Source organism: Mesoplodon densirostris, chromosome 18 (genome assembly GCF_025265405.1).
Source record: "Mesoplodon densirostris isolate mMesDen1 chromosome 18, mMesDen1 primary haplotype, whole genome shotgun sequence".
Lineage (NCBI taxonomy): Eukaryota > Metazoa > Chordata > Mammalia > Artiodactyla > Ziphiidae > Mesoplodon > Mesoplodon densirostris.
The window spans coordinates 25981516-25994951 of record NC_082678.1 but is presented as its reverse complement, the minus strand read 5'-3'; the positions used below and the strand labels follow the sequence as shown (position 1 = coordinate 25994951).

At 35.9% G+C, this 13436-nt stretch overlaps 1 protein-coding gene across 4 annotated transcripts in view; it reads left to right on the top strand.

Moving 5' to 3' along the window:
• HELZ (helicase with zinc finger) overlaps positions 1-13436 on the top strand; it is a 158978-nt gene that overhangs the window by 42565 nt on the left and 102977 nt on the right. For all 4 annotated transcript variants that reach the window (XM_060080430.1, XM_060080431.1, XM_060080432.1 and 1 more), the window contains 5 exons: positions 2301-2352; positions 3745-3820; positions 5892-6090; positions 6553-6660; positions 7722-8019. In XM_060080430.1, the coding sequence (XP_059936413.1) occupies positions 2301-2352; positions 3745-3820; positions 5892-6090; positions 6553-6660; positions 7722-8019 (733 nt within the window). The remainder of the gene's footprint in view (positions 1-2300; positions 2353-3744; positions 3821-5891; positions 6091-6552; positions 6661-7721; positions 8020-13436) is intronic.

Sequence of the window (13436 nt, the reverse complement as noted above, 5' to 3'; positions counted from 1 at the left end):
GTAAATTTACAGGAATTCTAGCAGTGTGAACTTCGGCTGCCTTCCCTGAAGGTCTCAGTAGAGACTGAAGATCACAAACTAATTGATGTTGCCTTTCTGTCTTAGGGTCTGAGCATATAAAAAGGGTGTTAAAAAAAACAAAACTAAACACAATACCTGGAAACTAAAAGCCACAGTGGCCAAATATTCAGCCCAGGCTTGAGCTTCTCATTTTTACCAGCTCTTCTGATGAGGATGTGCTGTTCACCAGACCCCACCAGAGTGAGAACTACAGTGTCAGCACATGCATACTCTGCCCATTTGCAGATTGTTGTAGATGCTGACTCATGAAATACACCATGTATGTTTCCCTTCTGACAGTTATAAATGCTTTAAGGTTTATTTCATCATCAAAACATTTTTGTCCCCTTTTTTTTCTCACATATTTGGTAAATGTATTTTGATAAATGTTTTTAGAGGAGGTACTTTCAATTCATACTTGAAGTGAATTTTTAGCTCTTACACTTATAAATTCTGTGTAGTTAGAATCATTTTAAGGGCTAGTGTGGGACTATGCTGCTTAGATCTTGCTTATAGAATTTTAAAAGATCTTTAAATATACCTTTTTGGTGTGCATAGAGTCCTTATAATGTTAATAATTACTCCTGATTTATTTGTTAGCTTATGTATTCTTATATTCAGTCCTCATTTTACAAAAAGAATGGGTTGTCTTTAAAAACTTGTTAGTAAGTAGTTTGAGAATCAGAAGGCATTTTCCTGTTGAAACAGTATTATAGTGATTTAGTTCCACCCCATGCTAAAAAGGGTCCAATTTAATCAGTGACATGTAAATTATGGTGATATTATTGTTTCAGTTATACCCAATTAGCATTTATGCCATTCTTTCTATGGTACAAGACATTCCAAATTTCACCTTGGGATACCGTTTCCTCCTCATTCAGTTCAACATTTACTGAGTGCATGTGCTGTTCAAGGTTCTTTGGGTTTTGGAAAGCTGAGAAATCCATGAAAAGCAATCTGAAGGGCCAGCCCAAGGTGTGCGTAGCTAATGTACCCACGGGGCAGCCTGTGGTCAGTAGGTTCTGTAATGGAAGTACAAGCAGGGAAAGGAGAGATAAACACCCTGCAGGGAAACCAGGGAGGCTAGTGTCAGACTTGAAGTTAAAGGGTAGAGGCAGCTAAGTAAAGACCCAGGAGTGACTTGGTACAATAAGTTGGCAGTCAGTTGGTTCAGGGGTAGATGCAACAAGTAGTAATGATGCTCTTACCTAGGATAGTGGCAGGGGGGGTTGAGTACGAGACAGACATGAGAGGCATTCTAGACCTGGTTGGGCAAAGATTTGGAGAATACTCGGAGCAGGACAGAGTCTGACTTTCAGGGTTTCAGCCTGGCTCTTTTGGGGGAAGATGAATCCATTAACTTGAGATAAGGAGCACTGAAGGAAGATGAGATTTGGGGTTAAAGTTGATGAATTTTATTTAAACATACTGTGTTTGAAGTGCATGGGTGGTCATCCATCCATCTACCCATCCACCCATCCATCCAGATTTCCTGAGCATTCATTATGTGCCAGATCCTCTGAGGCGCAGGAATGCAGAAAGGCAGTTGCAGGCTGTTGACAGTGGATCTGTGCATGGCTGACAGTAACCCAGCATGTAAAATGCTATAGAATAGTTAAGCTGGCACTTAACTATTCTCTAGCTGGCACTCAGTTGAAATTGGGGGTGTGGAGCTTAGAGTAAGGTTATAGCCAAAGGGGCAGATGGAGGACTTACCTGCATTAGAGGGGTCGAGAAAGCCAGGAAGTCAGGGTGAGTGGGCCCCAGCCATGGGCTCCACTGTGGGAGAAGGTCTCATCCTAGAGCAACGAGGGGGACTCGGCCAGGATATGCTCCCAGGTCCTGAAGTGGTGGTGGTGCTGCACTTGATGCAGGAGAAGCGGCTGGTCATACTGTAGACGTTAGCAGAGGAGAGTGCAATACATACACGGATGCAAGGTGCTACTCCACGGGGTTCAGGACTGGGGACCGAGACTTCTCTTGCTCCCAGGTAATTTTTATGTAGGGAAGGAATCTCTATCAGTTTCCTTAATGAGGGCCACAGAAGTACTTCTTTTCCATATTTACATATGGAAACTAGAGCAAAGAGCAAAAAATACCGTTTGCATATTAATGTTTATTAAAAATTTCTAAATAGTCAATCTCAAGCTTTTTAAAAAATGTTAAAAATGTCCAAGTTTAATTCAACATCAACTAGTTATTTCTTATTATAAAAATTTCTTTCATTTGAAAAATTGCAGACAGCAACTGGTAATGTCCTCTCTGGATATCATGTGGAAGACTTAGAAGAGGGTAAGTACGAAACTGTATAACTTCTGGTAGCTGTGATTTTGGGGCATTGCTTCTTTATTGATTATTGGGAGGAAATTTCTGAGTTAGATTACATGTTAGTGGAGGTACAGGAGAGAATATAAAGATTTAATTTTAAGAAGTAGTGCGGATGGAAGCAGTTTGTTCACTAGCCCCTGTCATGGAGTAATAGAGTACGGAGATGGGAGGTAACCCTGGAGGTGACCTATTTTGCCTTCTTTCCTCCATGTACGCAGTTCTGAACTTGAATGAACCCTGCTCTTAGCAATCTGTAGAGGGAGGTCTTTTCTCCTTTCTCTCTATCACAGGCTAGTACAGTTACTACTTTTTGGAAGTTCTGACCTGTAAGCTGAGTTGTTCCTGCCACAATGAAAGTCTGTGATCTCCTCTTCTCCTGCCAGAGGAAGGTGAAGAGAGACTGGCATTCATTGAGCGTTTGCTAAATGATGTCTACCATGTAGTGGCTTTCACAGAAACGAGTACTGACTTCTTAGAGTCTTTCTTCATCTTTTTGATAGGTGATAAAACTGATGTTCATTAAGGTTCGGTAATTTTCCCAGTCACGCAGATAGGAAGGGGTGAAACGCAGCTTTAAACTCAGCCGGGCGGAATATGTTTTGGAGGCGGGGGAGCACAGTGCCTTGTGAGGAGGTAGAAAATGGCTACAAGGTCCTGGGAAACTTGCTGCTCAGCCTCTAGAGCTCAGCCATTTCTCTCTGACGCTTTGTTTTCCTGGGCTTATTTGGAACCTTTTATCCAAGTGCATTAAAACTCATTGTATTCAGAAGGAAACTAATGTTATTTTTTAGCTCCTATCTCAGAATTCACCTTTTTGAACTTTATTTCAATTACTAAAAAAAGATTACTTTATTCAGTGCCATGTGTCAGACAGACCCTAAGGAACATGGATGGTAATGTGGAACTTCTTCTCACTCCATATGCAGTACTGGAATTTGTTTTACAAAATTTCCTTCCAGGATACCATAATTTTCTCATTCCTGAAATAGTTCCTAATAGAGACACGACTCATACTTAAGAAATGACAAGCATGCCAACACATCTCCCCTTTAGGTGCCAGGCAGGAGACTGCACTTGGAAGTATGTCTGCCAGTCGCTGGGGTAGAGTAAGGGTCATTGATTTGTCTTAGCTGCTGTGTAACTGCTTCTTCAGTGATTTCTAAGTTTCATATGGCTAAGTGATTTATAATTCGTTTGACTGGTAGATGACTCTTGGTAGAGGCAAGCATGTCATGTTCTTTTTACATCATCTGAGATGATGTGTATGGAGGGTTTATAGTATTTCTTACACATTAAAATATCAGAATTATCAGCAAGCCTCAAATGATAAGACTATATATCCTGATTACTCTCTAGGATCTTGTAATGGTTGGCATTTCCGCCCACCACCTAGGGGAATCACAAGCAGCGAGGAATATACTTTGTGTAAAAGGTAACGTGAATTTTTTTTTTAAACCAATGACATGTCTTTATTCAAAGGATAGTTAATTTTCCTTCACTTTTTGAAAAGTAGTAATTCAGATTTAAAGAAGATAATATGTGAAGGAAGAAGCATAACAGTTGAGTAAAATGGTTTATTTTCAATTTGAAACAGAAGCCAAAATGGTCATTATCATTAAATAATAAAAATCAAAACCATATTGATGATCCTTCTTTTAATTATAAACAACAGTGATCTAAGTGGAGATTGTTAAGACTTCTGTAATACCAGTTGGATTAATATGACTCAATTTAATTGCTGGTCTCTTGTTTATGTGAAATTTACCTAAATTATGGTGATTGAAGTTGAAGTTACCTTATTTAAACTGAAATGGAGCATAAAATAGATAAAGAAATCTTAAATTATTTTAATAACTTTTCTAAAAAAAAGAAAATCTATTATCACGTAATCTTATATAGAATTTATGAGTAATTTATATTTGAAGGGCTAACCTTTCAAAATTTAATAATTATATGTTAAGGTAGAAAGAATTATTAAAGTTACATTAAGAAAGGTTCTTTTTATAAGAACTAGAAACTTGGTTTTTTAGATACAAGTGTAATTACTCTAGGTTGCTTTTGATAATGAAGGAAGTTTGATATGCAGCTTTGATGATTGAATAGTCAAGAGGTTAGGTTTGATTTTATAGCAGAAATAAAGAAACTAGGTAGTAAATTTTTAAAATCCTGGTGGTATCAGTGTTGTAGGAGACGTAGAACGCAATCCTATGCAAAGGAAGTATGAGAAAATTTATAGTCCAGATGAGACTATCAAACCTTTAATTTTTAGGGAAATAATTTAAAGCAAAGCAATAGAAAGACAAAGAAATATTTGGCTTATTACGACATACTGAAGAGAAACAAATGCATGATTTTAAGTGTGTCTTAAGCATAAGAGAACTTAATAAATAGCATAATTTAAGTTCAAGTACTTTATGTATCATCAAGAAAAGCTTTAAATACACTCGTCTTTTCAAATAGGGTGAAACATGATAATTTACACTGTGCTGTGGTTCATTTTGTATTTCTTATTATTCATATTTTTCCAGTTGAAAAAATATCTATAACATAACATCGCTTTTATCCATTTGCTATTTATAGTTTGATTTTCATGTTTTCTCTCAGAAGATCTTTTATTCATTTTTGAATGTTTAAAAACTGGCTGGATCTATTATTTTATAGAGTATTTAAAACTTAAAAAAAAAAGTTACTGATCAAAGTCTTGCATTTTTATCTGTTTTGACCATTGAATTATCAGTTGAATTTTCTGAGTCATAAACATTGAGAAATATTAACTCTATATCCTCTAAAAAGAACGTTTATGAATTTACCCATTGAAGAATTTAATCTGACTATTGAATTAATTGTGATTCTTACATAAAACTTTTATTCTTAATTTATTTAAAACTTCAAGCAAATTAATATAGTCCAATATTTTCAATGAAATATAGGCAATAGTAATGTAGAGAAGAGTGAAGGCATTACATTTGAAGGTGAAAAGTAGAAGCCTTGAAATGTTAGTTCAGTGACATATTACTTTTTTTTTTTTTTTCCAGAACAAAATTTCTAGTATGTGGAAAATTTTCTTTAGGTCGTATCATTTTGGGAAGTAGGGCATACCTGTGCTTGACGAACTAATCCACTTGATGTCAGTGTTGCTTTAGAAAAATTCTGCGCTAAGAGGAATTGTCTAACAGAGTTGTTATATCATGAAGGAAGCTACCTTTGCAATGCCAGTTTTTGTGGGTGGGGGGCGGTTATGAATATGTTCTGCTTTGTCATCCCCTTATTCCAGAGAAAGAGGTCAGTGAACATGGAGGGGGGGGGGTTGCTGTTTTGATTAACTGTTACAAATGTTTTCTAAACGTCTTCTTCCTCTTCGGTGCAAGACGTGATAAATATGGCCTTTCAGGAGATGAAGTTTTGTTTTTGTTATTGGAGAGTCGGAGGGCAAATGCTGGAAGTTTATCTTTTAAATGGTCCAACAAAGTATATGATAAAACAGTCTTTCCTATTCTACTTAGATTTTTAGAGCAAGGAATCTGTAGGTATGGTGCCCAGTGTACTTCAGCACATTCCCAGGAAGAACTAGCAGAATGGCAGAAAAGATACGCTTCACGGTTGATAAAATTGAAACAGCAGAATGAGAATAAACAGCTCTCAGGCAGTTACATGGAGACCTTGATAGAAAAGTGGATGAATTCATTATCTCCTGAGAAAGTGGTGAGGAAAATAAACTGCATTTTTTGTTTGTTTGTTTTAAACAGTGCCCTTGTTTGAGTCTTGACTTTATTTCATGCTGTATCTTGGTTTATTTCCCTATCCTCTGTATGAAACACTTGATTCTTGATAAAGTGTTTTTAGTAGCAAAAGTAGACCCATTTGCTAAAATAAAGAGCAGAACTAAGCCATTTGTTTGGAGACTTGCAGGTATTATATTAATTTGTCTTCATTCAGGGAGTTTTTATTGCCATTTTTGTTGTTGTTGTTAGTTTTATTATGTCTCTTATTTTAGCTTTATTATATTTTGTGCTTATAAAAATAACTGAAAATTAATGTATAAAATACCTTGCTTTGTAAACAGTTCCATCAGCATCTTTACCGTTGACATTTATTTACCATGCCAAAAGTGTTTGTTTGTGTTTTTAGGAATAAAACGTAACATTAGTTGCTCTCTGTTTTCAGCTTAGTGAATGTGTAGAAGGAGTAAAGGTAGAGCATAATCCTGATCTGTCCGTTACTGTCAACACCAAAAAGTCTCACCAGACATGGACCTTTGCTCTCACTTGTAAGGTATGAATTTTGTGATAGTTAAAGAATATAAATGTCTTTCAATTTTCATAAAGGCTTTTTGGACCTTTAAATCTGTGTGTTGGAAGAGCATTGAAGATGTTTTATTCTAAGTACATTTTTATGTAGGTTCTATATTGTGATAAAGCATATTTCTGTATTTTGATCATGAAGGGTACAGGTTTTTCTTAGATTTTGAGATAAAAGCTTTGTAGATGTTTAGATACTTAGTTATTTATTTATTTGGTGAAGAGGTCTTCGACATGTTGTCTTCCAAACTTAAAACATAGGATGGGGTTCACGGCTTGTAGTTAACTATTTAAAAATTGAATTGTTTAATCTGGTGGTTCTAAGATATTCAAACAATGAGTTTGTTTTTAATTTTGATTTAATGAAATCACAAATTCTGTAATAATGGGTTTTTAATATGAGACATTTTCTGCAGTGCTTCCCATCCTGAATTATAATGTTCAAAGTTTAAGAATGAAGCAAAGTAAAATATTTCTGTGAATATATGCAGTGGAAAAGTTTTGTGTACTTTTTTGTGATGTTTCTTCCACTGTACCATCTGCATCTTGGGATGAAAAATTTGGGAACGTTTAGCTTTGGCCTTGAACCCAATCCATTGTCTTCAGAGGTCACTGCTCTCCTATGAAGACTTCCTCCTTGAGGCTAGATAAAACTTTTTTAGGCCAAGGGTATGGAAAGTTGGAGGTGATGGTGATACAGGGTGAAAGCTTTTGCCACAGTGAAAGATAAATGTATCACAGAAAGAGCAGGGAGGCTAGTAATGTAGCATAAATATATCATTTTTGAAAATGTCAGCCTTATTGAGGTATAATTGACATCATAAATATATCATTTTAACAACTGAGTTTTTTTTAACCATTCTGATTTTTTTTTTTTCTTAAATGGCTTATGAGTACAACTTGTATTTTTAACATGGTATCTTAGAAGCATGGGAAAGTAAAAGTCCCTTATGGAAATATTTTCATTGAAGAGCCCAATTACAACTGGATTTTTCACCCCCTTGTACTCAACAAATTATTTTAACTTCCTTGTAGCCTGCAAGAATGCTGTATCGTGTAGCATTGCTTTATGATGCTCATCGTCCTCATTTTAGTATCGTTGCGATATCTGCCGGAGATAGTACTACCCAGGTATCACAAGAAGTCCCAGAAAACTGTCAAGAATGGATAGGAGGAAAGATGGCCCAAAATGGATTAGATCATTACGTGTATAAAGTCGGGATAGCATTTAACACAGAAATATTTGGAACTTTTCGCCAAACCATAGTTTTCGACTTTGGATTGGAACCAGTACTCATGCAAAGAGTAATGATTGATGCAGCTTCTACAGAAGGTAAAATTTAGACTTTTTTCCCCTGATAACAATGTATTAAAAGGCACTATAACAGCAACATTAAAAGATATGTATTGGCCCCTAAATATACCATGGACAGGGAGGGAAGAGAAAAGAAAGAGATCCCAAGTTTATTGATTCATTTACTGTGTAATGGGATTAGAATGGTTTGCATTATGCCCTGGTCACTTCATACAGTCATCAGGCAAAGCTTGCTTTGAGGTTCCCCAGACTTGTATAAGTAGATGATCAGGTCTCTTTTGGTCTACCAACTTCATTTGATGATTTTAGCACAGTAAAACCTTTCAGTATTTGTTTGGGTAGAATATAATTTCAATGGTAATTGTGAATACACCTACAGTGTCTATTTCCATGTTCAACTGATGGTCCAGTTAACTTTGCTGATATTAGTACATTATCTCTGAATGGAAAGTCCTAAAAATAAGCTTTCATAACTTGATTTTACTAGTGTAAAGGAGACCAAAGTGCCTTTAATAGGATCTGCTTCATGTTCTTGGGAAGAGGTCCCTGGTTTTAACATGCAGGCACCTGCAGAAGATGGTGAATTACTTTGTAAATTGTCATGTTACTGCCTAAACCTGAATTTTATGCCAAGGTCCAACTGGATAAGGGAAGGGCATGTTAGCCTACATTTCTTTGGCTCTTGGTTGGATTTTTAGGTGCTTTATTTTATTTCATGAGCACTAAATATTTATTTAACAAACACTTCATATAGCAGAGCTGTATGAAACTTGCTATTATATTGGCTATAACTAAGCATATTGTGGAGGATGTTTTTCATCATGTCCACAGTGTCCCATTTATGAGAACCTAGAAGTTTTTTTCATGAGTAAATGCTAGGACTTTATTTTTTGGACATAACGAACAGGTGGAACTGGTTCTGTCCCCTTACCTTTAGCTGTGAGTAGGGTTAAAGCAACATTTGTGCCAAAATTGAACAAGTAGGTGTTACTTTCTTGTATATGTGCTAATATTATTACCCATATTTCATTTTACCCATACTTCTCTTTTACTTTGATCCCTTTTGCCTGTTTTTATTCTGTTGTGTTCTGCTTTTGTCATCTTTTTACTACTCTTTGGAATAAAAATATGTTAATTCCCATAGCCAAACAGATACAGTAGTTGATGAAATAAAAATACTTGATTTATATTTACTAATAGAGCAGTTAGTTGGCAGATTTTTTCTCTAAAGGGCCAGATAGTAAATATTTTAGGTGTTACAGGGCAGATGATCTCTATTCCAATTACTCAGCTCTGCATTATAGTGAGAAAGCTGCCATAGACAGTATGTAAATGTATGGGTGTGACTGTGTTCCAATAAAACTTTATTTTCAAAAACAACGCAGGCTGGATTTCTCTTGAATGCAGTGGTTTGTTTACTATTACGCCATTACATTGCTTTTAGAGACTAGAACTTGAGAACTACTAGATTGCACCCTTTTTAAATCATAAGGAGATTTAAAATCATAGAGATACTGACATGCATCTCCTACTCTCAAATATAATTCTGAAAGGATGTTCTTGGCTTACATGTGGGTTGTACGTTAAAAGTTTGCTTTTAGATTGTGGCTTTTAACTCATGACTCATTTCCCATAAAAATAAGTTTGTAAGTGTTGTCAAAAATCTGTACTAGTTAATAAAAGCCTATTTAATTAATAATATAAAATGTTAAATATCTGCAATAAAAAGAGAAAACGATACTGTTAACACATGATAACGGAAGTGGTGATGAAGAGGATTTCAGGGCACCCTCATGGGCTTGAGAGATTGAGGGTGCTTTGGCTACTTTTGCCCCAGCTATGTGCTACTTTTCTAGTTGGAGAAACAGAGCAATGGACAGACTTCAGAGTTAAATAGAATTGGATTCAAATCCTGATTTTCTACTTAATTCCTGTAGGACCCTGGGCAGAGAACTTAACATCTCTTGAGCTTCATGTGGAAACATCTGGTAAATGGGGCTAGTAATATCTGTCATAGAGGATTATCATGAGAACTAGAACTAAACCTTGCACAATATCTGGCACATAGTAGGCATTTAGTAGATAGTAGCTGCTGATGTTATCATTAGCCATCATTAGGAGAATTTCTGGTTTGCAAACAGAAAGTAAAAAGGAAGAGAGAAGGGTTTTTTGTTTTGTTTTGTTTTGTTTTGTGTTTTTGTTTTTTTTAGTGAGGACCAAGACTAGGGTGCAGCCAAGGGACTGAAAAGCAGAAATGAAGACCCAAGTTATTGAGCCCACAGCACTTAGAGATCTTGGCAAGAGAAGTTGTCCCAAGATGAATGATGTTTTGAGACTGGTAACTGGGAGAAATAAAGAGTCTCATTTCTGATGTTTCTGATATATCAGTTTGAAAATATAGTAAAATTTATATTTGATTCAGATATGGTAGCAGGAATTAATACAGACAGGGATGTTCTCCCATTTGGGACCAATACTATATACTCTCTCCCCTTTCTATAATACTATATCCTTTTTCTCAGTGACCTTTTTGCAGTTTGATATCTTTGCCTATTTTCCTTTAAACAAGGTCTTACTTCTAAGATGTTATGGAAAATAATTGAATAAAATCAAGCATTTTCTTGAACTAATTTGGAAACATTAAAACAATTTCACATAGTGAAATTTGTTTTTCAAGGACATAGGAAAAACAAATATTACAAGAGAACAATATAAAATCTACAAAATGTATTTTCTGATAAGATATTTTGAACATTATAAAGAGAAAAACTTAAATCTAGGTTTAGGCGAGCTAGATGACATTTGATTGGCTTTATTTTGTCATTACTTAAATTAGCTGACCTGTTGTGCTCATTTTTAGTTCTGTCTTTGATATTTTTACTACTCTTACAATTGATGTCGTTTTTTTCATTGTTTTTTCCTTGTTGGTGAGGTTCAGGTACAGAAAAAGGCACTGTATGAACTAAAAAAAATTTTTGGGGGGTTAAAGGTGTGCTTCTCACAAATTTGTGGCAAAGGACATTTACAAAAGAAGGAAGTTAGTGAGTTTTCCCCTTGCTTAGAGCACTAACTGCATTATACACTTTATACCTCAATTTAAGTAATAGAAAATTTTTGCTTGACAAAACTGATCTGGAATTCTGCTTTGAATATCTGGAAGCTACATGTTGGAAATTAGTTCTTACATTTAACTTTGAAAACGATATTTATTATACATTACTTTTAGTCTAGCAATGTATGTTAAAATTAACATTAAATGTTAGTACATCTTAAAAATTATCTCTGGCTGTCAAAGTTGTTGGTAAATTAAGGACATGTTTATATATATAAATATATAATGTTTACTATTACGGGGTCAGAAAATTAATAGAAAAATTGATTTAAAAAATAGGGGCTTCCCTGGCAGTCCAGTGGTTAAGACTCCACGCTTCCAATGCAGGGGGCGTGGGTTCGATCCCTGGTCGGGGAACTAAGATCCCATATGCTGCGTGGCGTGGCCAAAAAGAAAAAAACAGAACAAACAAACAAAAAATAGTATACTTGTCAATAAAAGATAAATGTAACTGAGTAGAAGCATGTAAAAAGTGTGAGGTACTCCTATGTTGTTACTCCGCTGTTTTAACTTTTTATTAGCCTCATTAAGAGAACAGACAACATGGATAAGCTAAGAGATGTTCATCTTACGTCTGAGTAGCTCTTTTAGTGAAAGGAACGATGTTGAAATGGTTAGCGGAAGTCGTAGTTTGGGTTTCCTTTGGGATTTTGTTTTATTGTTGATTTGGGCTGTTCAAGATTTGTAAAGCCACAGACCAAAATGTTTCCTAAGGAAGAGTGTTGTATCCAATTTTGGAATTAGGAATCATTTCGTCTCATTCACTTTAAGTCCTAGATAAATATACCTGTTTTTAATAAATCCCACATCTGACATGCATTTACTGCATGCCTCTTGTGTGTCAGCCTTTGTGCTGGGTATGTAGGACACTGCATGTTTTTCTCCTAACTTCTTATCCACGGTCCAGGGTTTGTTAAGGATAATTTTCAAGTCTGCTGTACTACATACTTCAAGATAAAACAAACCAACCCTTTGGATGCTTTATTAGAATAGTAACTATGTGGCTGAAATGAGAGCATTTGCTATTCACAGTAATCAGAAGGGTGAGGGAAGTTGGGAAGCGAATCTTGTGTCAGACTAGGTATTCTAACCTTGAATTCTATTTTTGATAGTAACAGTTTTTCCCATATGTTATCTTCAGAAAATTATGTTCTAATTATCAGTTGTGTTCTAATTATCTTTAACTTTTTCTTATGAATTTCTCTTAAAATACATGTGTAGCTTCTGCCTATCATATCTCAGGGTAACACATTCCGTAGGTTTATAATTTGTCAGGGTTTCAGATTTATTATTGTAGGAGTTGGTTAATAAGTCAGTGTTAAACTCTCCCTAAGTGATTTTATGCATATTGATTCTAACCTGTTCACTTTTCATCTTCCCAGAATTTTTTTTTTTTTTTTTTAGCCTAGTTTAGACTGAGGAAGAGGGCTTTCTTACCATGGATGGACTGGCTCAGGCTGCTCTGAGCAGTGTTCACATCTGGGTTGCATGTTAGCTGGTGCATGTACTGCATGGGTGGTGAGATGAGCCCCAGGACTAGCGTGTCCAGTGTGCCCCTGGGGGAGCCTCAGCTTTCTCCTTTGTTTAAAGAGGAGCTCTTAAGACCTAATGACCTTTAAGCACTGTAAGTAGGTGGGTAATTAAACAGGTTTAATAAGAAGCTTTTTACAACTGAGAGGATTAGAGGCAGAAGTTTGTCTCAAGTTGAACATGAGCAGGGAAAGAGAAGTGGTTTTTGCAGAAGATACCCTCAGTAGTCACTGGCCCCAGTCCATCTTGGACGCCTGAATTAATGGCCAAGGTCAGTGGTTTGTAGACTTTTTGATGCCAGGCACACATGGATTTTCCCAAGATTCTTCTCTCTGCTCCCCTAGCTCTCCCCTCTCCTATATTGTATTTATAGTTATTAAAGAGATGGAATAAAATTTAACATTGTTTCGGAATTGTTTTGAAATTGTTGTGCTACCTGCTAAAGACATTCATTTTAAGAACTTCATAAAATCAGGGTGGGAATCATGGTACTAAATAGGTAAAATGAGAAAAACAATACTATTTCTCATGCCACTTTTCCCAAAAAAGCCTGAATACTTTTAGCCCAGAGTAGAATGATTTTCTGCAAAATTTGCTTTGTATATTAAATAGGTGATACAAAAACTTTTTTAAAGGAAAGCTGTACCATTTTAAGTTTGTTATTATCCCAGTTACTTAAATGGCAGTTAGGAATAGCTAGTGACTTTTTTTTTGTGTGTGTGTGTGTGGTATGCGGGCCTCTCACTGTTGTGGCCTCTCCCATTGTGGAGCACAGGCTCCGGACGCGCAGGCT